This window comes from Dama dama, chromosome 9 (assembly GCF_033118175.1).
Source record: "Dama dama isolate Ldn47 chromosome 9, ASM3311817v1, whole genome shotgun sequence".
Classification (NCBI taxonomy): domain Eukaryota; kingdom Metazoa; phylum Chordata; class Mammalia; order Artiodactyla; family Cervidae; genus Dama; species Dama dama.
In genome coordinates this window covers 8,330,773-8,353,839 of record NC_083689.1, presented here as the reverse complement: position 1 = coordinate 8,353,839, position 23,067 = coordinate 8,330,773, and the positions used below count along the sequence as shown (strand labels likewise).

The 23,067-nt window shown below is 59.0% G+C and overlaps 1 protein-coding gene across 1 annotated transcript; it reads left to right on the top strand.

Moving 5' to 3' along the window:
- Positions 1–378: 378 nt before the first annotated feature.
- CILP2 (cartilage intermediate layer protein 2) lies at positions 379–9,332 on the top strand. Its single transcript, XM_061149717.1, has 8 exons — positions 379–493; positions 1,379–1,477; positions 2,523–2,795; positions 3,364–3,519; positions 4,590–4,868; positions 5,731–5,839; positions 6,045–6,202; positions 6,425–9,332. The coding sequence occupies exons 1-8, from the start codon at positions 430–432 to the stop codon at positions 8,758–8,760; spliced, it is 3,474 nt and encodes a 1,157-aa protein (XP_061005700.1). The 5' UTR covers positions 379–429; the 3' UTR covers positions 8,761–9,332.
- The last annotated feature ends 13,735 nt before the right edge of the window (positions 9,333–23,067 follow it).

Sequence of the window (23,067 nt, the reverse complement as noted above, 5' to 3'; positions counted from 1 at the left end):
TCCAGCCTGCTTGGGGCGACCTAAAGCCAACAGAGTCGAAGTGAGACCCGGGGGAGGATTTCTAGCCGCCTAAAGGGCTGCCTAAAGCCTGAGTGTCGGGACGGCTTCAGGCTCTGTTCCAGGAGGCGCTTCCCGACGTGGAGAAGGGAGGGTGGGCTCAGGAAGGGACTTCCAGTCGGCGACGAGGGGACGCAGGCCAGCGCGAGGGCGGAGGTACAGCCGGATGCACCGAGGGGGTCGCCCCAGAGGGGTGGTCACCCGAGTCACCTCGGGCCGGGGAGTTGCTCGGATGGGGCGGGGCCTGCACGGGGCGTGGCCTGCGGCCGCGTCCCTCCCCCATCCTCAGCCCCAGCGGCCGCCAGACCCGCGGGAGTCCGACCCGAGCGCGCAGCGGAGCTGGGACCCTCCCTCCGATCTTCGGACCTGGCCATGGCGTCACTGCCGACACTGCTCTACCTCTGTGTTGCCGCCGCACACCTGGCGGGGGCCCGAGGTGAGGCGCCCCTAGACCCCCGCCCAGCCCCCGCTCCAGGCGCCCGAACGTCTGGCAGAGGACCTGGCAAGCAGCCGGAGCCTGGAGACAGAACCAAGGGACCCACTCGCTTCCCCCACGCTGCAGCCGCCTTGCCCGCCTCGGGAGTGGAGTGAGGGAGCAAGAGGGGACTGCAGGGTATCCATCGCAGCCACAGCGTTTGGGCCCTGATTCATCCAGTCCTGTCCCCAGGATGAGGGGTCAGAACTGTCCCCTCTCAGCGAACTCCTCCCCTCTTGCACACACACACACACACACACCACTCAGAAAAGAAACTCCCATCTCTGGAACATTCAGTAGAGCCGGGGACTGGGCCTATTTTTCAGATGGGGAGACTGAGACTCCAAGAGGGGAAGGGACTTGCCTGTCACCGCCCAGCCTGGCTATCTCAGACACCTCAAGGCCAGAGAAGCCAGGCTAGATTCCAAGGACTTCCCTTTGGCAGCCTGGGCCCCGAGTGCAGGGATGTAAGGTAGACTGAGGGAGCCAGCAAAGGGATGAAGGAGAATTCAGATCAAGATGAGGGCAGAGAGGGGCACAGCCAACTCAACTCATGGCCATTGAACACAGTGGGAGAACTGGGTCTGGGGGAGTGAAGTGGACAGACTTTCCCAACCTAAGGGGCTGTGTCCGAGTGAGGGATGGGGCTGTGAGAGATGGGGTGGGAAGGTCAGGGGGAGGCTTCCTGGAGAAGGGGAGGCTGCTGTTCTTGGGGTCCGCTAGAGTTGGAGTCTGGCTTCTCCTCTGTGAAATGGGAGAGACCATGGCAGCACCTCACATACCAGGAGCTCACAGAGGTCTCCCCACCGACCCCCCCTCCCCCGCCACACCTCACCCCTTTGATAGGTACTTCCGACACCGAGGAGCCCACGGTGACCGCGTGGGGCCTTGAAGGTTCATCGTTGCGCCCTGGCCAGCCCTCGCCAGCCCTGGAGGACTGGGAAGGTGAGCCAGTTTGGGTCTGAGTCCTGGTTCTGCTGTGGGCTCTGAGTGAGCTCTGGCTGGTGGGGTCATGTGAGAAGGGGGATGCGAGCTGGGTGAAGAATGCAGGAGGCATCCCTGGGCATGGAAGTGGTGCCCTAAGAGGTCTTAAGTTTTAGGAGCAGGGAGAGTCCAGGCTGTTTGTCCAGGAGGAAACCGGGGGTGGGGGGTGGGGTGAAGTGGCATGGTGGGACAACCAGCTCAGTTCAGTCAAGGTCTGTTTCCCAGCTAGGAAGGTTCTGTTTGACTTGCTCTTGAATCAGGAAAGGAGTGAGCACCCCCTGTGCTGATGGAAACAGAAGCTAACCTGTGCGAGGCCAGACCCTTCCCACCTCTGGCTTCCCCGAAACTGAGGGTGCCTGATGGGTTCAGTGGGCAAGGTCCCTTAGTGGGTTTTCCTGGTGGCTCAGGCGATAAAGAATCTGCCTGCAGTGCAGGAGGCCTGGGTTCCATCCCTGGGTTGGGAAGATCCTCTGGAGGAGGGCGTAGCCACCCACTCCAGTGTTCTTGCCTGGAGAATCCCCTGGACAAAGGAACCTGGCGGGCTACAGTCCATGGGGTGGTGAAGAGTTGGGCACGACTGAGCGCAGCACAAGCAAGACCCCAGCTGGCACTGATGGGGGCGGGGGAGGGCAGCAGAGGGGCTGGTCGCAGGCGGGGCTCCTCCTGCTGCCCTTACACCTCCTTACCTCTCAAGGGTTCTGAATGCTGAGGCTAGGGGTTGGTGCCGCAGTGGCCAGAGCTCGCTTGCACCCGGGGCCAGCTCAGGTACTGAGCAGAGCAGCCGAACGAGGGGGGCTGCAAGAGGAAAACAACCTCCCTTGGTCTCTTTGCAGCTCCTGTGCTCGAGGGCTCTGGGTCTGGGAAGGCTGGGCTGGCCCATGCACTTCTGAGCGCAGGGCAACCCGGATTTAAACGCGAGATGGGGGTGGGCAGGCCCGGGTTTTCGCATGAATTGATGGGGCCCGACCGGCGGCGTCCCGGGTCCCAGCGCGTGTGGTGCCCGCAGAGGCCAGCGAGTGGACGTCCTGGTTCAACGTCGACCACCCGGGCGGCGACGGTGACTTCGAGAGCCTGGCCGCGATCCGCTTCTATTATGGGCCGGCACGCGTGTGCCCAAGGCCGCTGGCGCTGGAGGCGCGCACCACAGACTGGGCCCTGCCGTCGGACGTCGGCGAGCGCGTACACTTGAACCCCACGCGCGGTTTCTGGTGCCTCAACCGCGAGCAGCCCCGAGGCCGCCGCTGCTCCAACTACCACGTGCGCTTCCGCTGCCCGCTCGGTGAGGGCGGGGCTCCGGGGGCCGCGGGGACCCGCGGGAGGTGGAGGCGGCCTGAATGTCTGGTTCTGGGGAGGGGGCAGGACCGAGAGGATGGGGCGTGGCTAGGAAGAGGAGGGGGTCCTTTAGGACCAAGGCCATAGAAGAGGGCTGGAGCGGGGAGCAGAGGGGGCTTTGGAAGGGATGGGCTGAAATGGCGGGGACCTAGGTGGGGGGGGGGGGCAGGAAGGGGCCCCCAGGAACGTGTCTCCCTCTTGCTGCCCTCATTTGCTCATCTACAACAGCTTCTTCCTGTGAAAGCATGTTCTGAGCCCCAGACACGTGTGAGATGCAGAAAGAATAGCTCGGCTGGTGGGGGGAGAGGGAGGTGGGGGCGGGGGCAGTGTGCTGGGGGTGGACGACCGTACCTCCACTGCACATTCGACCGGTTCGCCTTGGTGGGGAGAGGGTAGGACTTCTCTCTGACTCAGATGCACGTGCCAGGAGCGTCCTCCAGCCCCACACTGTCACCAGATTCTAGGTTTCTGGGGTGGGCGGCCACCTGACGCCCCCATCCCTGCCCTCTCCCCAGAGGCCACGTGGGGTTCGTGGGGCCCGTGGGGTCCCTGTTCGGGGAGCTGCGGGCCAGGCCGTCGCTTGCGCCACCGCCGCTGCCCAAGCCCCGCGGGGGATGCGTGTCCCGGGCGTCCCTCGGAGGCGCAGAAGTGTGTGAGGCCTCGGTGTCCAGGTAGGAGGGGCGGGGCCTGGAGGAGATAGGCGGACTAGAGGCGGGGCCTGGGTGTGATGGGAGCTGGGCCAGTTGAGGGAAGTACCTAGAGGGGCTGATTAGGGTGGAGTCTGATGGGGAGGCGCCTGAAGAGAGGAGGCGGAGTCTGGGCGTAGGGGCGGAGCCTGGAGGAGCAGAACTTGGACCACGTGGAGACTGGCTTTTCCTTCCCTGCTGGGCCTCCGAGGAGCACTGGTAAAAGCGTACATCTGAACGGGTGGACTTCACGGGAGTCATGTCCAGTCACTGGCAGATCTGTGGAGGTGCTTCCTCCGTGTGCATGTTGAGGTGTGCTGATATCCCGGTGGACGTGGACACACACAGAAGCTGGCTCATGCACTCGGGATGCACACTCGCATGGCATTGGCAGGCCCCGCCCGTCCCCCCACGCCCACGCGCACACGCGCTCACACCCTGGCAGACACGATGCCCAGGCCCTCCCAGGGCCGGACACCAGGCCAGCCAGGAGGCGACTGGAAATTCCAATCAGGCCTGGGCTCCACAAACACGGCCTGGAGACTGCCCCAGCAGAGCCCGCAGCAGGGTGGGGGAGCACGTGGCCAATGGGGTGGTGGGGTCCCCACCCTACCCTGCCTGGCTCTGCGTTCTCCATGCCTCTTCCCTGAAGTTTCCAGTGGAATTTTCCATTTTATGGAGAAACCGCAGGATTGAGACTGGAGGGCGAGGTTCTGGGCCCAAGACCCAGCCCCTTGCTGGGCCCCCAGCCCCTGCCTGAATGTTTCCTCGCATGCCAGAAGGAGCCTCTCTGGCCTGTGAGAGTCAGCTCTCCTGTCCCTCCCCCGGGCATCTCCCTCACACCAGGACCCCAGGTCCCCCCCTTGCCCCAGCCCTGACCACTCAGCCCCCTGTCCTTCACACAGGGGCTGCTCCAAGCAGGTCCATGCTGAGGACTCTCTGAGGGCATCAAGGTGGGCAGGGTACCTAGGTGTCTTTGCTGAGTGACTGATGGAGAGGAAAGCCCTTCCCAGGAAGGGGTCAAGAGTCTTCCATGCCTCCCTGTGTCCCTCCAGGGTGTGGCCCCAACACGTGTGGGTGCCCCGACCACATTCTTCTGGGCTCGGTGGTCACCCCATCTGGACGTCCGCTGCCAGGAGCCAGGGTCTCCTTGAGAGACTGGCCTGGCACCATAGCCACTAGTGATGCCCATGGAACCTTCCGGATGCCTGGAATCTGTGCCAGCAGCCGAGCCAACATCAGTGCCCAAATGGACGGCTTTTCTGCAGGCACGACTCAGGCCCAGGCCAACAGCTCCATGTCCGCGGTGGCCACTGTTGTCCTTAATAAGTTGGGTAAGTGCCTCATGGCAAGAGGGATGAGGGGCTCCTCAGCTCCTGGGGACGTAACTCTGGATGACACCAAGCACTTGGGATGATACGATGCACAACGAGGTCAATGGGGCAAGAAATAAGATATCACAATCCTTGGAGAAGGTGTGGAGCGAGACATGAGTTGCAAAGGGAGGCATTAAGATTAGGCATTAAGAACCCACTCCAGTATTCTTGCCTGGGAAATCTCATGGACAGAGAAGACTGGCGGGCTACAGTCCATGGCTGGGCACAACTTAGCAACTAAACTTCCTGGTGGCTCAGTTGGTAAAGAATCTGCCTGCAATGCAGGAGGACCGGGTTCGATCCCTGGGTCAGGAAGATCCCCTGGAGAAGGAAATGGCAACCCACTCCAGTACTCCTACCTGGAGAATTCCATGGACAGCAGAGCCAGGCAGGCTCTAGTCCATGGAACTGCAAAAAGTTGGACACGGCTGTGTGACTAACTTTCACTTTAGCAACTGAACAATAACGACAACCCACAATCAGGCAGACTGTGCTCTAGGGAAATACTTCCTGATGGAAATGTGCCATAAAGTGGAGAGTAAAGTGACCCAGCAATAAGGAATACAGAGTTCTATAAGAAATTAAAATTTGTGTATAGAATAGTAGCTGCAAATATTCAAACAATAAAGTCCGTGGCTAATGGGAAAAAAATAGATTCTGCATTAAGGGTACAGTCTCCAGCAGATGTGGGGTGAAAGTGAGTCATCAGAAAAGACCCAGGTGAAACAGGGCATCTCTGTAAGGGACTGGATGGCACCTGACTCTTGGGAAGGGTCACTGGGAGAAGCTGGACCCTGACCTTTCCTGCTTTTGCCCCCAGAGAAGCCCTACCTGGTGAAGCACCCCGAGTCTCGAGTTCGAGAGGCTGGCCAGAATGTGACCTTCTGCTGCAAAGCCTCAGGCACTCCCATGCCCAAGAAATACTCCTGGTGAGTGCCCTGCCTCATGCTCATGGGTCTCTCGCCCAGGTGTGGACTTGGAATGGGCATCCTGTGATGCGTGGTGCCTCGAAGACCCAGAGGAAGCTGCTCTGCAACCTCCTTGTGCTGCACGGGGCGGGGGTGGGGGGAGGTGGATGCAGCCCCTCCCCTCTGCCAAGGACACCCATGGTGTTGTTCACCCGCCCCCGCCCAGGTTCCACAATGGGACGCTGCTGGACAGGCGGACACACAGGTATGGGGCCCACCTGGAACTGCATGGGCTCCGCCCAGACCAGGCAGGCGCCTACCACTGCAAAGCATGGAATGATGCGGGGGCCGTGCGGTCGGGTATCGCCCGACTCACTGTGCTTGGTGAGCATCCTCAGCAACCCTCCCCCCAACCCTGACACCAAACTGAGTCCCAGCTCCAGCTAAAACCCAGTCTCACATGGAACCCCAGCTTCAGACTGATCTCTGACCTTGCTCAGTCACTGAGCCCCTGGGTTGAGCCTCTGACCCCAATCCAGGCCCCCGGCCTTGGCCTCCCTGGAGCTCTCCCCCTTGCCCTGATCTGCCTGCTTCCTTGCTCCACAGCCCCGGGCCAGCCAGCCTGTGACCCCCGGCCCCGAGAACACCTGATCAAGCTTCCAGATGACTGTGGTCAGCCAGGCAGAGGGCCCACCTACCTGGACGTAGGCCTTTGCCCTGACACCCTCTGCCCCAGCCCTGCAGGCTCCAGACCCCGGTGTGGGGACGCAGGCTCTCGCTGCTGTTACGTGCGCCGCCTGGAGAGCAGGAAGATCCACTGCTCTGGCTACACCCTCCCAGTCAAGATTGTGGCTGAATGTGGCTGTCAGAAATGTCTGCCCCTTCGGGGGTTGATCCGGGGTCGCGTGGTGGCCGCTGACTCTAGGGAGCCCTTGCGCTTTGCTCGCATCCTGCTGGGCCGGGAGCCCATTGGCTTCACTTCCTACCAGGGTGACTTCACCCTGGAGGTGGCGCCTTCCACTCAGAGGCTGGTGATGACCTTTGTGGACCCCAGCGGGCAGTTCGTGGACACTGTCAGGGTCCTGCCTTTTGACCCTCGAGGTGCCGGCGTGTACCACGAGATCAAGGCCATGCGAAAGAAAGCCCCAATCATTTTAGACGCCAGCCAGAGGAACACGATATCCCTCGGGGAAATGGGAGATGAGGCCCCCTTAGGAGAGCTGGTCATACCGCCCGGGGCCTTCCGCAGAGCTGATGGTCAACCCTACACGGGGGCTGTGGAGGCCCAGGTGACCTTCGTGGACCCCCGAAATCTCACTTCGGCGGCCGCCGCCCCCAGCGACCTGCGATTTGTGGACAGGGACGGGGAGTTGGCCCCGCTGCGCACCTACGGCATGTTCTCCGTGGACCTCCGTGCCGCCGGCTCCGCCGAGCAGCTGCAGACCGGGCTGGTGGCCGTGCGCGTGGCCACCGACCAGATCCGGATGCCCGGCCACCTCGAGGCCCTGAAGCTGTGGTCGCTGAACCCTGACACGGGCCTGTGGGAAGAAGAGAGCGGCTTCCAGCGCGAGAGACCGGCGTCCCAGCGGGCCCGCCGGGAGGAACGGGTCTTCCTGGTGGGCAACGTGGAGATCCGCGAGCGCCGTCTGTTCAACTTGGACGTGCCCGAGCGCCGCCGCTGCTTCGTGAAGGTGCGCGCCTACGCCAACGACAAGTTCACCCCCAGCGAGCAGGTGGAGGGCGTGGTGGTCACGCTGGTCAATCTGGAGCCCGCCCCCGGCTTCTCGGCCAACCCTCGCGCCTGGGGCCGCTTCGACAGCGCGGTCACCGGCCCGAATGGCGCCTGCCTCCCCGCCTTCTGCGACGCCGACCAGCCCGATGCCTACACCGCCGTGGTCACGGCCACCCTGGGCGGGGAGGAGCTGGAGCCCGCGCCCTCGCGGCCGCGCCCGCTGCCGGCCACCGTGGGCGTGGCGCAGCCCTACCTGGACCGGCTGGCCTACCGCCGCACGGACCACGACGACCCCGCCCTCAAGCGCACCGGCTTCCGCATCAACCTCGCCAAGCCCAGGCCCGGGGACCCCACCGAGGCCAACGGCCCTGTGTACCCCTGGCGCAGCCTGCGGGAGTGCCAGGAGGCCCCGGTGACCGCCAGTCACTTCCGCTTCGCTCGTGTGGAGGCGGACAAATACGAGTACAACGTGGTCCCCTTCCGCGAGGGCGCGCCGGCCTCCTGGACTGGAGATCTGCTGGCCTGGTGGCCCAACCCGCAGGAGTTCCGGGCCTGCTTCCTCAAGGTGAAGATCCAGGGACCTCAGGAGTACATGGTCCGCTCCCACAATTTGGGAGGCAGCCATCCCCGGACCCAGGGCCAGCTCTACGGGCTGCGGGATTCCCGGAGCGTCCGAGACCCCCAGCGCCCGAGCTCCTCTGCCGCCTGTGTGGAATTCAAGTGCAGCGGGATGCTGTTCGACCAGCGCCAGGTGGACAGGACGCTGGTGACCGTCATGCCGCAGGGCAGCTGCCGGCGCGTGGCGGTCAACGGGCTCCTGCAGGACTACCTGACTCGGCACCCCCCACCCGCGCCCTCTGATGACCTGGCTGCCTTCTCCATGCTGGCCCCGCTGGACCCTCTGGGTCACAACTACGGTGTCTACACAGTCACCGACCAGAGCCCAAGGCTGGCCAAGGAGATCGCCATCGGCCGCTGCTTCGACGGCTCCTCTGACGGCTTCTCCAGGGAGATGAAGGCCGATGCGGGCACTGCCGTGACCTTTCAGTGCCGGGAGCCGACAGCGGGCCGGCCCAGCCTCTTCCAGAGGCTGCTGGAGTCCCCATCGGCGGCTCTTGGGGACATCCGCAGGGAGATGGGCAACGTGACGCGCGTACAGGCCCGAGCCTCGAGTCCACTCCGCACCCGCCGAGGCAGGGCCCAGCAGTGACCTGGCCCCCAGCCTCGCCCCTCTGCCCTGCTCCCGATCCCCGTGTCCTTGGGAAGCCAAGCCCCCTTCTCCAGAGGCTCGCTGTCTCTTAAGGTTTCTGGGCAACCCCCTCCCCTGCCCAGGATTCAGAGTCAGGTCTGATGGTGGAGAACGCCAGCAAGTGATTGTTACTGTGTGACATGAAATGGAGTTAGTTCGTCCTGACTGTGGGAGCCAGTGTCGTGGGGTGACCGTGGGGGCATGGGGCCCAGAGGGGATCATTCCCAGCTCGCATACCAGCTCTGATTTCATGTGTATTTCGATCCCGATTTCAGATAATCCGCTTCTTCAGATTTCTGTGCTGAGCTGGGCCTCCACCCTGAGCTTTGTTCTTGGGCTTATTTATTGAAACAAAGCTGGCAAGACTGGCCACAGGTGTGAGTGGGGAGGGGTCTGGAGATGGCGCATTGAGGGTCTGGGGAAGCGGCTTCTTGGCTCTGGGGCTGGGGGGCCCAGTTCTCACATGTTTGGTGCTTGGAGATTCTCTAGGGGTTTGAGGCAGGGATTCAATTAAAGATGCTTCTTTTCCTCCTCATGGTGTCAGTCTTGGGGAGGGAAGGATGGGGGCTGGGACTGCTAGATCCAGAGGCATCTTGGCAGGCAGAAGCACATACGGACATGAGTGTGAGAGCAGCTTGCAGGCCTCCATGAGGTCCCGGACACTCCTCAGACAGGTACGCGGGCCCCAACCGATGCCCACAGAAGTGTGTCTGCGACACGTGTGAGCAGGGCTGACCCACGAGCCGCCCGAGCCCGTGCAGCCCTGACCGCTGAACACGGCAGCAGCTGCTGCCCCGGCCTTCTCCTCCTCGCCTGGCTGTGGTCAGCGGCTCCCGCCTGGCCACGTGCCCAGGGGCTGCAGTGGGCAGGGAGGAGCCCTGGAAGGGCCGCCTGCTCCAGGAGGCAGGAATCGAGGCCGCCCTGGACTTCCGCGGCCGGGGCCACAGCTGCCCTGCCCTGGGTCCCACCCAGCTGAGGCCTGGCCACGCCTTGACCACATGGTGATTGGGCTGCCCAGGGCCGTGGTCCTGAGCCCTCTGGCCTCGCCAGGCCTCTTGGTCAGGAGGCGCAGAAGGCGCAGAACCATCACTTTGCATCTGTGCGCTTGGCGGGGCAAGGCGTCCTGACACCCCGTGGGGCAGGCGCTGTTCTGACCGCACCCCCACTTTCCAGACAGAGAAACCGAGGTCCCAGAAGGAGAGGTGAAGGGTTGCCTGGGCTCTGGAGTCAATCCTGGCAGGAGTGGGGGCTCCCTGGATGGCCCAACAGTCCCCTCAGAACAAGACTGCCTTTGCCTGGAGATGTTAGCCACCAGAAAGCAGGGATGTGGCATTTCTCAGGGCCTGGAATGGGGACCACGGTGCCTGGCTGAGTTTGAGTGCGGAGTGTTCCCTTATTCCGGGGCACGCTTAGGCCTTCTGCATCCCCACCCTGCCACCCTCTTCCCCTTCTATCACCCCCCTGCCCACCTGTCCACCCCACTGCTCCAGTCTCCCTTACGATTTGCTTGTCCAGCATTAAGAGGTGTCAGCTCTGTGCTAACAATAGGGGCCCAGAGAGGGCCTGGCCTTGGGGAGGAGAGAGGCTCTGTGTGGGAGGCCCACATACCGTGGGGTCAGCGCTCAGCGCCCGTGGCCTGCCGGCTCTTGTCCATTTGGTGAACTCTCTATCCACCGACCCCCAACCTCCCCAGCCCTCCCTCACACCTTTGCTCAGGCCAGACCTTTCAGGGGAACACCTTCCTCTGCCCAGGGGGGCAGACTCGGGGGCCTGGAGGGTCTGGAAAAATCTAGCAAACCCAGGGTATCGCCCCAGTCTCTGAGGGTGGGCCCTGGGGCTCTGCTTGGAGACCAGCAGAGGGTTTGGAGCCCTGGTGCCGGCACCCCAGCCTCCCCTTGGATTGGCCGTGACAGACAAGAGAGGGGAGACGCTGGGAGGGCCCTGGAAGCCAGGGGCATGTGCATGTATCCGGACTGACTTATCCAGTCTACACCCTCTGCTGACAGGGGGGCTCAGAGGGGCAGGTTCCCACCCCGGGCAATGCAGATGCCAGGTCTGCCTGTCGGGGCCCTGGGAAGCAGCGGGAGAGGAGGGGGCTCCCCCTGCAGCCGCAGGAGAAGCTGGCTTCCAGGCCGCATGTGATGAGGTGTCAGGCTCTGCTGCCAAATACCTTTTATTGAGAAAGTGTTGGGGCTGTGGCCGATGCCAGGCCTGGGGCAGCTGAATTTGGAGCGGCCTGCTGGCCCCCCTTCCCTAGGACCGGGGTGGCTGGGTGTCATCCTGAAACCCCCTCCCCAGCTGCAGTGGCCGGGCCAGGCGTGAGCAGGGGCTCCTGGAGGGAAGCGGGCCGGGAGACTTGCTGGCCAAGTGTCAGGCCCGAGAGAATGCTTGGCAGTGGCTCTAGCCCGAGAGCCTCCTCGCGCGTGCTGACAGCCCTTCAGAAGGACAGCACTCAGTTCCAATATTCAGATGAGGAAACTGAGGCTCCAAGAGAAGGAAACCATGGCTCTTAGCTGACGGCCCTGGGCTTCTTGACACTGCGCAGTGACCCCATTCTACTTCTGAGCCAGGAGTCCCGCCCCTTCCCTCTTGAAATGTTTGCCATCTGCCTCCTGCTAAATCCATCACTCTCCCCCTAAAACTGGGGCTGCCAGACCATACCCCATCAGTTTGGGGCGTGGGGGGACATAAGGCCTCCCCCCAGAGACCCCGGCCTCAGACACCCTGGGGTCAGCTCAGGGCACAAGGAAGTCCTTGGTCCTGCCCACGGCATTTTAGACTTTTAATTTTAGCAGCAGGGGTTCTTATAATTCCTAGTACTGTGAGTGGGAGAAAAATCTTGGAATGGTGCTTAGAACAAGAGGCTCTCAAACCTGCAGAATCCAGGAGGAGAGAGGAAAATGAACATGCCTTGAGCACTGACTGGATACAAGCCCTCTTTGCCCCCTCCCACAGCCCTAACTCACCTTAGGGCATTTTATTCTTGCCTGGAGAATTCCGCGGACAGAGGAGCTTGGCAGGCTACAGTCCATGGGGTTGCAAAGAGCTCAGACACGACTGAGCAATTAACACTATAATGTATACTTATTGTCTTGGGCCCCCAAATGTACTTTTCATAAGGGTGATTTTTCACACACATACCTTTCATTTCACAACTGAAGGGACTTGCCCAGGGTCACACAGGAAATGGGGACACCCTAGACCGAGGGAAAGGGTAATGTTTCCCAGAGAAAGGGACAAAGGCAGTGGGTCTTGAAGGATGTATAGGAGCTTTCCAGGTGGGCAAGGCAGGAAGGGCATAACAGGCAGCTAGAAAGATACATGTGGAGGCTGAGAAGGGAAACCTCAAGTGGGCCTGGAGATGGAGATACCCAGGGGAGGTGAGCAAAGCCTTGAGTGCTGAGTGAGGAGCTGGAGGTTGGTGGGGAGCCACAGAGGGTGCTGGAACAGGGGAAGATCACATAATTTCTCATAACAAAGGCTCTTCTAGAACTGTTGTGGGAAAGCATGTTGGGAAGTGTTTCTTTTATGGAACTGGGGTCTGCCCCCTCCCAAGTGGCAGCCCTTGCAGGGTCCAAACCTGCAGGCCGGAGCCCCCTCCCCTCGGGCGGCCTCCAGTCCTGGCTGGACGTTGCTGGCTCCTCCGTCGGGGCCTCGTGGCCCTGGCGCAGCCACCCACCACTTCCCTAGCCCTGTCTGTCTCCCTCATCAGCCCTCAGGGTTGGATATGACCCAGTTGCAGACCCCAAAGACTGGAGCCAGCCTGGCGGGGAGACCTGGCTTCAGTCAGGTGGTGGGGGGGGGGAGTGCTTGCATTTTAATAGTGGAAACAGAGGCAGAGAGCCAACAGGGAAAGAGCAGCCTAGCTGAATGCCCCTCCCGGGGCAGGAGTGGAGGCCAGACCCCAGGGCCTGGGCGCGGGGAGATCTGAGCAGGCAGGAGGGAGGAGACCCCAGGGGTCGGGGGAGCAACAGACATGCAGGGAACACCTTCCGCCTCACCAGGGTCACAGGCACCGTGCAGCCCCGGAGACGTGGCACATGGGGTCAGGAGTCCCGAGGTCACACTGTCCTGGCCACGCCCTGTCCCCGTCCTGTCGGACGCTCCCTCCCACACCACCCGGCCACCTTCTTGTCCCTCATTCGGCTCCCGGTCACACTTTGTCGCAGCCCCACCTGCAGTCTGCCCCCTCGAAGCGCACGTGGCTGGATTTGCTGGTCACGCGGCACGGGGCAGCCTCGCTGGTCACTGTGGCCCTCACAGCTGCCCAGGCGGATGCGTCCAGACAAAAGCCTATGCAACAGGGTCCTTCGGGGCGCCAGCAGCCAAGTGCATTTGCACACAGTGGGGCACCAACACTCACAGTCGCCCTCTATCACCCTGCTCTTGGGAACACTCGACCCTCAGACGCCCAGACTGCCGCCATTGGGCTCGCTTCTGAGCCTCCACGAACCCCCACGGTTCAGTCCCACATAGCACCCGGGCACTGCCCACCTTCCAGCAGCCCCGGGGAGGGTGTGGGCTGGGGCCGGGGCGCCTCAGAGTCCCAGATGCTTTTCCTGGGAAGTCCTGAATCTCTTCCTGCTGACTCAACCCTGGGGGCTGTCTGGCCGGGTGTTGCCAAACCTCAGGTATGTCCTCGAAGGCTGCCTGGTGGGGCCTCCCTCAAGGCAGTGGTGGGGGAGCCCACTCAGGACTCAGGCCACCCCCCTCGGAGCCCCTGCCCGTCCTTTGCCCCAGATGGGGCTAGAGATCTGATGGTGGGTCATAGGGCACGGCGCCTGCGTGTTGGAGGCTGAGGCCAGCAGCTCACACCCCCGCTTCTTCTCTGCTGAAAGTTGGGAGACAGATGAGCTCCCAGCCAAGTCAGGGCCCCCATGGGCCCTGCTCAGCCCACGCTGCTTGCCTCTGGTGAAGATGCCTCTGTCTTGGGTGGTCTGGGGGGAGTTCACCTGGCGGCCCCTGCTGGGGCCCAGCACAGGCACAGAGACAGACAGACAGACAGACAGACACACAGATGTGCACCCGTGTTCTCACATGTGATGTCTCCATGCAGACCTGTGGGCACAGTGATGCTTGATTGTGCTTACACTGGTCTTTCCAGAACCCCATTCTGGAGAGGGACCCAGAGCCAGACACAGATAGCTCAGCCTGTAGGGGTCTGATTTGGGCCAACAGGAGGGTCATGGACTGGAAAAAAAACAACAACAACAACAGAAGGGCCAAAGGAAGGCTTTCTGGAGAAGAGGACATTTGCTATGGGCTTTGAAGAGTGAATAGGAGTTTGCCAAACCGCTATCAGATATCCGAAGGTCTTGAATGCTGGTTTTAGAGTTTAGCTTTGGTCTGTGAAGGTCCTGAGCAGGGCAGGGACACAGGCAAAACTCCATTCACTCCCTCCTCTTGAAGACCCAGCCCCTCCCTTCAGGGAGCTTTCAGTCTGATGGGGGAGACAGCCAGACCCCTCCTGGGTCCTGGAAGAGTCCTCAGGTTGTGAAGCACCTGCTAGGCCTTGGGTTGGATCTCATGAACAACAGGTTCCATTATCATCTCTAGTTTACAGCCAAGGAAAGCTAAGGCTGAGAGGGGGAAGTACAACGCGGAGGCAGGGCTGTTCACATACCGTGCTGGCTTCTGACTTACAACTGTGGCAGCTGACATGGTCGTAAGCTGACCCTAAAGTCTGAAGGCCAGCATGGAGGGGTTCCAATAAGTCAGCTGTGCCCAGGGTCGTGTCTTTGCCCCTGGGGTCCTGGCTGGGGGGGGAACCCCTGCTCATGGGACACACAAGCTCCCCCTGGCCTTCAGCACTATTGTCCCATCTCCTGTATTCCATGTCACTCTCTGCCGAGTGGCTTTAATGAGCAGCTTTAACGAGCAGCTTCTGGGCCAGAGGGCTGTCTGGGTAGGAGGCTGGGGGTGCTTCTCCAGGCTTTCTGGGAGGCCACAGCCATGGGCCCGCCGTCTGGCCCAGCTGAACACAAACACTTGGAAATGGCCGGCCCGACGGAATCTAGGTTGTGGTCAGGCTGTGGCTGAAGAAGCCACTGGAAAAACACGCAGTCCACGCGGCCAGACCCAGCTTACGTTTCACCAGGCAGGAGCGGCCTGCCCGGGTGCCTGGAGCTGAGGAATGTCCGTTCTCTAGCTCTTTGGAACCTGTTGCCTCCGACAGGGGAGTCCAGCTGCCGGGCAGTACTCCCCTCGGTCTCCTGCGGCCAGGATGTGACCTGCCTGTTAATGGGTCCTCAGAGAATCAGGCCTCTTGGCTTGTCCCCTGGTGTAGATGCTGTTGGAAACCTTCTGTTTGCTTGCATGCCCCTGACCACGGGGAGCTCACTCCTTTACAACTGTCATGGCCAGCAGCCAGGGGCCTATCACTGGGCTGATTCCCCACCCGAAGCTCTGGCTCTCTCGACCACATGAAGTGGAGGTCACGCAGCCTGAGTAAACCCCACCCCACGCCCTTCCATGTGTTCAGCCCCATCCCGGGCCTCCAGACCTCCCCCATGCCCTCGGCGTTCAGCGTGTCCTAAGTGGACCCAAGTGTCCTTCCCCCAGAAGGTGCTCCTGGCCCCACGGCCATGCTTCAGCACTCAGCTTTCTGTCCACCTGCCTGAGCCCTGGGCTGGGCAGAAGGCCCACACGTCCGTTGAGCACATGCTGGATGCCGAAGCATTTACTAGCATCTCCTCACTGACCCCTCCCAGTGAAGCTGTTCCTGTAACTGCTCTCCTTTACAGATGGGGAAACCAAGGCTCAGCGGGCCTGCGTGGTGTCCTGGGATAGCACCGCCGATTCTGGAACAGGAGCCGTTCCCCGGCTGCTGAACTAGGACAGGGCCCTGGTAACCTTGTCTTTGGGGCTGGGATGCCCCCTGGAGGTCAAAGGGGGAGCTGCAGCCTGTGCCACGCGGGTCGGCCTGAGCGGCCCAGCTTCCCGCAGGCTCCGTCGCTGCCCTGCTCATCATCCTCCCTGGTTCTCATGGTGCCCGCCGGTGGCGGGGCAGGGGCTCTGCGTGCACCCTTGCTGGGTCACCATGGAGACCCCTGAGCACAAAACCAGCCTCTATGCCAAACTCCAGCTGGACCCAGGGCTGGGGAGGGACCGGATGAGGGGAGGGGTCTGAGTCCAGTCTGCACGTGGGTGACACACGGAGGTTCCAGTGAGGGGCCCATTCAGGAGAGGGCGGGCAGAGTCCAGGTGGCCCGAGAACGCATGCCTGCCCAGTCTCCTGGTTTCACTCCACCCCAGGAGAGACGGTGAAATTAAACCAGAAGCTTCCGGGGGACTTTGACCATCGATCAACATGGGGTAACTGGGGGTCACAGACCTCCCCTCCACACAGACCACAGCTCTCCTCATGTCTCAGCCCTCCCCAGGATTCACTTTGGTCTGGAAAATCCCCATCGGCCAAGCAGCAGTATGATTGAGGACCAGAGGGAATTCCCTGGTGCTCCAGTGGTTAGGACTCTGAGCTTTCCCTGCTGAGGACGCCGGTTCAGTCCCTGGTCAGGGAACTAAGATCCGGCAAGCTGGGAAGCCAAAAAAGAGAAAGAAAATAAACCAAATCCTTGGGACCATAGAGGGGACGATCCTTCCTGGACATACAGCCCAGTCCCGCCCTGTCCCAGGTGACTTGGCGGCATTTGGGCCGGGGAGGGTGGAGGGTGGAGGGTGGGGGGTGGGCGGAGGGCGGGGGGGTTGGGCTTAGACGGGGAATAACTGGAGCCGCAGACCCCGCTGCAGAGCTGCCCCATCTCTATTCTTTTATTTTATCTTTTTTGGTTGCGCCTCCTGGCTTGCTGGGTCTTAATTCCCCGACCGGGGATTGAACCTGGGGAATTCCCTCCCCTGCTGTTTTTGGAGTTGCCGCATCTTTATTCCAGAGGGGAAAGCAGGGCCAGGCAGGAGAAACCAGAACACTGTGGCCCTTGAAGTGCCCGCGGGCCTTGGACGCTGGCTGGCTGGTGAGGGGGCGGCGGCTGGAAAGAAGGCTGGGCAGTGGGCAGTAGTGTGTCAGGGACCCCGGGGAGTCAGGTCCGGGGGAGAGGCGCTGTAGGAAGTGGGCTGGGAGCAGCGGCGAGGGGTGGGGTCTTGGGGGTGGGGTAAAGCAGCTCACGGGGCAAAGAAGGAAAGGGGGAGCCCTCGGGCAGAGGGAACAGCCAGTGCAAAAGCCCCGGGTGGGAGCATGTTTCTGGGAGGGGTAGCGAAGGAGGCCAGTGAGGAGGGAAATGACGGTTACAGACACCCTTTGCAAGACCTGGAGGAGGCGGAAAAGGGAATCGGAGTCTGAAGGGGAGACCAGGGCCTGCGGTTGCTTCATGCTGTCAGTGCGCCCCCTGGTGGCCGAGGGAAGACGCGGCAGGGAGACGGGTCTGTCCACCCTTAAGTCTGTGCTCCCCGCCCTCGCAGGTGGCCACAGACGCTGTGGCACCCTGAGCCGGGCTGCCCTTGGTCAGACCTCAGCCCTCCTGTCTTCCTGTCCCTGTGTTCCCCTCGGAAGGGGGACAAGATAACCCCAGATCCTCCAAGAGCGTGGACAGCATGCTTCAGGTCCAAGCCTGTGGGGGCAGGAGTTACTGCTGTTAAGACTTCCACTCCGCAGAGGAGAAAACGGAGGCGCAGGGAGGGCAGGGCATGGCCGGACCACCTCGCACCATGGATGCCTGCCAGGAGAGAATGGACCCCCTACCCCCCGGGGGCCAGCCCCGTGGGCCAGAACTCTTCAAGTTCTGCCGCTTGATAGTCTCGGGGTTACCTTCTCGTGCCTCAGTTTCCCCAGTCCTTCAGTTGAGGGAGGCTAGCAAGAATAGCTCTAATTCATTCTTCAGACTTTTCTTTTTGCTGATGTTGGTGTACATTTGTGGTTGTACAGTCCCTCAGTCGTGTCTGACTCTTTGCGACCCCATGGACTGCAGCACACCAGGCCTCCCTGTCCATCACCATCTCCCAGAGCTTGCTCAAACTCATGTCCATTGAGTCGGTGATGGCATCCAACCATCTCATCCTCTGTCGTCCCCTTCTTCTTCTGCCTTCAATCTTTCCCTTCAATCTTCAGCATCAGGGTCTTTTCCAATGAGTCAGCTCTTCACCTCAGGTGGTCAAAGTATTGGAGCTTCAGCTTCAACATCAGTCCTTCCAATGAATATTCAGAATTGATTTCCTTTCATTTGATCTCCTTGCAGTCCAAGGGACTCTCAAGAGTATTAGTTTCTGCTGTAAAACAACATACAACGTGAGTCAGCTATGTGCTCTGCTCAGTCATTCAGTGGTGTCCGACTCTGTGTGACCCCATGCACTGTAGTCCACCAGGCTCCTCTGTTCATGAGAATTCCCAGGCAAGAATACTGGAGTGGCTTGCCATTCCCTCCTCCAGGGGCTCTTTCTGACCCAGGGATAAAACTTACATCTCTTGTATCTCCTGCACTGGCAGGTGAATTCTTTAGCACTGTGCCACCTGGAAAGCCCAGAGTCAGCTATAAGTAACATATATCTCCTCTTTCTTGAGCCTCCCTCCCAGCCCCCCTCCACTGGTGATTCTTTTTTTTCCCCAGAGCGAAGTTTATTGTTGTGTGCATTCACACACCAAAACTGTATCCGCCAACACAGGCAGTCTAACTCGCGCTGTGTATTTCCCCGCCTTCCTGGGCCGCTCCAGATGCAGATGGAAGGAGGCAGCTCCGCCAGACACCAGAGGGACTGGAGGTGGGGGGTCAGTTTGATTAGCCTTCGATTTGTGTGTGTCTGTGTGGTTGCTCAGAATGTGGGATCTTAGTTCCCCGACCAGGGATCGAACCCATGCCCCCTTGCAGTGGAAGCACAGAGTCTTAACCACTGGCCCACCGAGGAAGTTCTGATCATCCTTAACCTTGCCATTGAAGTAGGGCACCCAGTCCGGACTCCGCCACCAGTTGGCGGCCCACACCAGTCCCACGGTGCCCACGGAGGCCCTCATGCCCTCCTGAGGAACCCAGTCTCTGGCCAGCTCACAGTAGTGTGGGCCCAGGAACCTGTGGAGCATCCCAGGCTGGCTGGTGATTCTTGCGTGAATCGGTGCAATCACGGGCCAGTAGGAGGCCCTTCCACACTGCTCCTGCATCTGTCGGTTACCCTAAAATTCAGGTCCTCTGGCTCCCTGACCTCAGGCACCTACACATTTGGACGTGTGTTTGAGATTTAAAGTGCTACCCTTCATGCCGGAAGAAGGTCCCTCATCACCTGGTTCTACAAGGTCTGGGTCATGAGCCACTGCAATCGCTCACCTTCAACACACCCTGAAAGGAGTTCGGGGCAGAGATTAGGGATGAAGCTCTCAGTGCTCTGGGTAAACTGGTCGAATAGCCCTTCAGATAGGTAGGTATTTTCAGGAGAAAACTTTTATGAAAGCGGTTTCTTGCATCTTTTCATACTTAGAGAAGCGCTGAAATCATTAACTGAGACATCTGGTTCGTGTGAGTAGCAGCTCTTCTGAGATGCGTGCTTGATTGCACATTCTCCTTCTCCAAGATCACATATATACTGACATCCTCTCACCTCTTTGGAGCAGTTGCTAGGAACTCTCTGAGAGGCTGTAGGGGCTATAGTCCTCAGTCAGTCCCCAAATAAAACTGAAACTCACAGGTCTCATGCTGTGCATTTTTCAAAATTTAATTTTCATTTTATATTGGAGTAACTTAACATTCAAAAAACAAAGATTACGGTATCTTGTCCCAACCCTTCATGGCAAATAGATAGGGAAACAGTGAAAACAGTATTTTCTTGGGCTCCAAAATCACTGCAGATGGTGACTGAAGCAATGAAATTAAAAGACACTTGCTCCTTGGAAGAAAAGCTATGTCAAACTTAGACAGCATATTAAAAAACAGAGACATCACTTTGCCGACAAAGGTCCATGTAGTCAAAGTTATGGTTTTTCCAGTAGGTCATATATGGATGTGAGAGTTTGACCACAGAGAAAGCTAAGCACCAAAGAATTGATGCTTTTGAACTGTGGTGTTGGAGAAGACTCTTGAGAGTCCCTTGGACTGCAAGGAGATCCAACCAGTCCATCCTAAAGGAGATCAGTCCTGGGTGTCCATTGGAAGGACTGATGCTGAAGCGCCAATACTTTGGCCACCTGATATGAAGAACTGATTCATTGGAAAAGACCCTGATGCTGGAAAAGACTGAGGGCAGGAGGAGAAGGGATGACAGAGGATGAGATGGTTGGATGGCATCACTGACTCAATGGACATGAGTGTGAGTAAGCTCCGGGAGTTGGTGATGGACAGGGAGGCCTGGCGTGCTGCAGTCCATGGGGTCGCAGAGTCGGACACGACTGAGCGACTGAACTGACTGACTGATAGTTGATCTACAATGTCGCATTAGTTTCAGGCGTACAGCAAAGTGCTTCAGTCACACGCGTGTATGTATCCATTCTTCTTCAGATTCTTTTCCTGTATAGTTATTATAGGGATGCAGAATACCAGGTAGAGTTCTCTGTGCTATAGAGTAGGTGCTTGTTTGTTATCTATCTTATATATAGTAGTGTATATATGTTCATGTTGTGCATTTTTTTTTCATTCAACACTCTCTTTCCAATTTCTCAATGTTCCCAAATAAGGAAGCAAAGAATCTAACAGCCGGGCAGCACCCTGTCTAAGCTGGCCCCGAGGGAAGGGTGTCATGTGCAGGGTCCAGGCCCAGACAGGGGCAGCTACCCCAGTCAGGGTCACACATTCCAGGCACACGGCTGCTACTTGCAAAACTCTAACCTACAACCAGACTTTAGATCACCCATCACCCTCAGACACTTTGCTCATTGAGTATCATGATGAATACTGTTGTTGTTTGGTTGCTAAGTCGTGTCTGACTCTTTTGCAACTGCATGGACTATAGCCTGTCACATTCCTCTGTCCATTTCCCAGGCAAGAATGCTGGAAGGGGTAGCCATTTCCTTCTCCAGGGGATCTTCCCCACCCAGGGGTTGAACCTAGGTCTCCTACATTGGCAGGAGCTGCCTGGGAAGCCTCTATGATTAATATTCGAGTGAATTTTTCTCTGGTGGGAGCCTTGGGGTTAAGATGTGTGGATCAGAGAGAATATTAGCAGTTTTCCTGCCCAGACATCTGGCCAGAATGCCAGCCTTATCTGGGAACTGGTGGAAATGCAGATTCCCAGGCTTGGCCTGGATCCCATGAACCAGAACCTCCATTTAAGCCCATCTCTGGCCTAGACACCTCAGAGTAGCCCTCAAGGCTCTTGTGTCCAGCTGCTTGGAACCCTGCCCGCGTTATGCTGGCTTTTGTCTCAGAGGGTGTGTGGAGCTCTAGGCAGACAGAGTGTGCCTTTCTGGGGCTCCCAACCAGGTGACGGAGATGAGATTCCACAGAACCTGGGGGAGGTGTCCACTCACCTCTCAGAGGCTGCCCAGGACTTGGATTCCCAGTCTCCATCTCCCAACAAACTGGCTCACAAAAAAACCTACACAAACAGCACGCAAAAATATGCAAATCACACACACGTTTAATTCAAATAAAGCAAGTCATGCATATTATATGCAAACCACAAACACACAGGCAAATATGAGAGGGTGAGTGCCCGAGTGAGGGTGGTCAGACACTTTGCAAGGGACACCTTGAGCAGAATGGTGACGGCGGAGGCCTCGTTTCCTGCCCGGAGCCTGGCCCTTTGTGTGGGTCTGCCTTTGAACCCCACCGCCACCAGGGAAGGGATCTTGCATCCCGGGGTCCTTAGCCCAGGAGCAGAAGTGCAGGCCCCCAGCTCTGTACTTTCTGCAGGGCCCTGGCGACCCCTGGTGGACGATGGTGGGACACAGAGCCTGGGTCTCCCACCCTCCCTGTGCGGCGGCTCCAGATCCATCGGTGGGCCTCCTCGCAGGTAAGATCATGTACTTCCAGGCCGAGGATTAGTGGGTGCGTAACAGCAGAACTGACTGGGGCGTGGCCAGTGTTCCAAGGGCTCCCCCTCCTGCCCCTGGATAAGCCTCTTTTTGTTGTTTAGTTGCTAAGTCGTGTCTGACTCTTGTGACCCCACAAACTGTAGCCCACAGGCCCTTAGGGATTTCTAAAATGCAGACTGCCCCAGGATATACAGAGAAAAGAGAGACTGCTTTCCCACCAGTCCCTGATCCTTGGTTGCTTCCCCAGTGGTCGTGGCTGTGACCCTGTCTCCTTCCAAAGATATTTGGATACCTCCTCATTAAAAAAAAAATGTATGCAAATTGTTGTCTTCCTGTTCTTTACAGTAACACGGTGTGGAGAAAAACGGCTTCAGCTTTTTAATGGTTGTATACTATTCCGCTACATGACTCAACAGCCTGATTTAAACAGTTCCTGTGCTTCGTGCTTAGTTATGCAGTCATGTCTGACCCTTTGCGACCCCATGGATTGTAGCCCACCAGGCTCCTTTGTCCACGGGATTTCTTGCAGGCAAGAATACTGGAGTGGTTTGCCATTTCCTCCTCCAGGGGATCTTCCCAACCCAGGGATCAAACCAGCATCTCTTGCATCATAGGCAGATTCTTTACTGCTGAGTCATTGGGGAAGCCCCAAATAGTTCTCAACTGACAAATATTTATTTTCCTTTTTTTGCAATTACAAAAAATATAGCAGGAAACGGATCATTTTGCATGCATTCGCATGTTCCTGTAGAAAAATTCTCAGAAGGCAAACTGCTGAGGGAAAGAGTGTGTGCATTTTTAATATTAATAGATTCTAGAAAATTGCCATCTTGAGTCACTGTACTGATGCGCAGTCCCCCCTGATCAGCTTTCAGGCTCAAGGCCTTGGGTCTGCCTACCTCTCTCCTAACTGGGGGCTTGGGGCACAGGTCACCAAGGCTTCGAGCCTCAACGTCCCCTCCTGTTGCATGGAGGTGCAATCTGCACCCGCTCTGCCAGCAGGGTGACTCCTCTGGGCTCCTGTAATCCTTGTAGTTCGATGACTGTCGTGTGGCCACAATTCAGCCGTTTTTTGAGTAATGTAATATGAAATGCTAGTAAAGTGCGACTTTAGGTGCAGAATTTGACGTAGGCAGTTTCCTCAAATTGAAACCCTCGAGGAGACCCAGCCGGAAGCTGGAGGCTAAACCAACCCAGAGCTGCATTCACGCCATGGCCACGAGAGGGGGCCAGAGAGCAGTAAGCGCCAGGGCCGCCTGGGACGTACACGCTGCAACTTCATTTCTTCCTCTGGGCCAGCCCTGCAGGGTTCTCTCCAGCACCTGTGCTCTCCGCCGCCTCTCCAGGGTGCAGACGACCTGCCC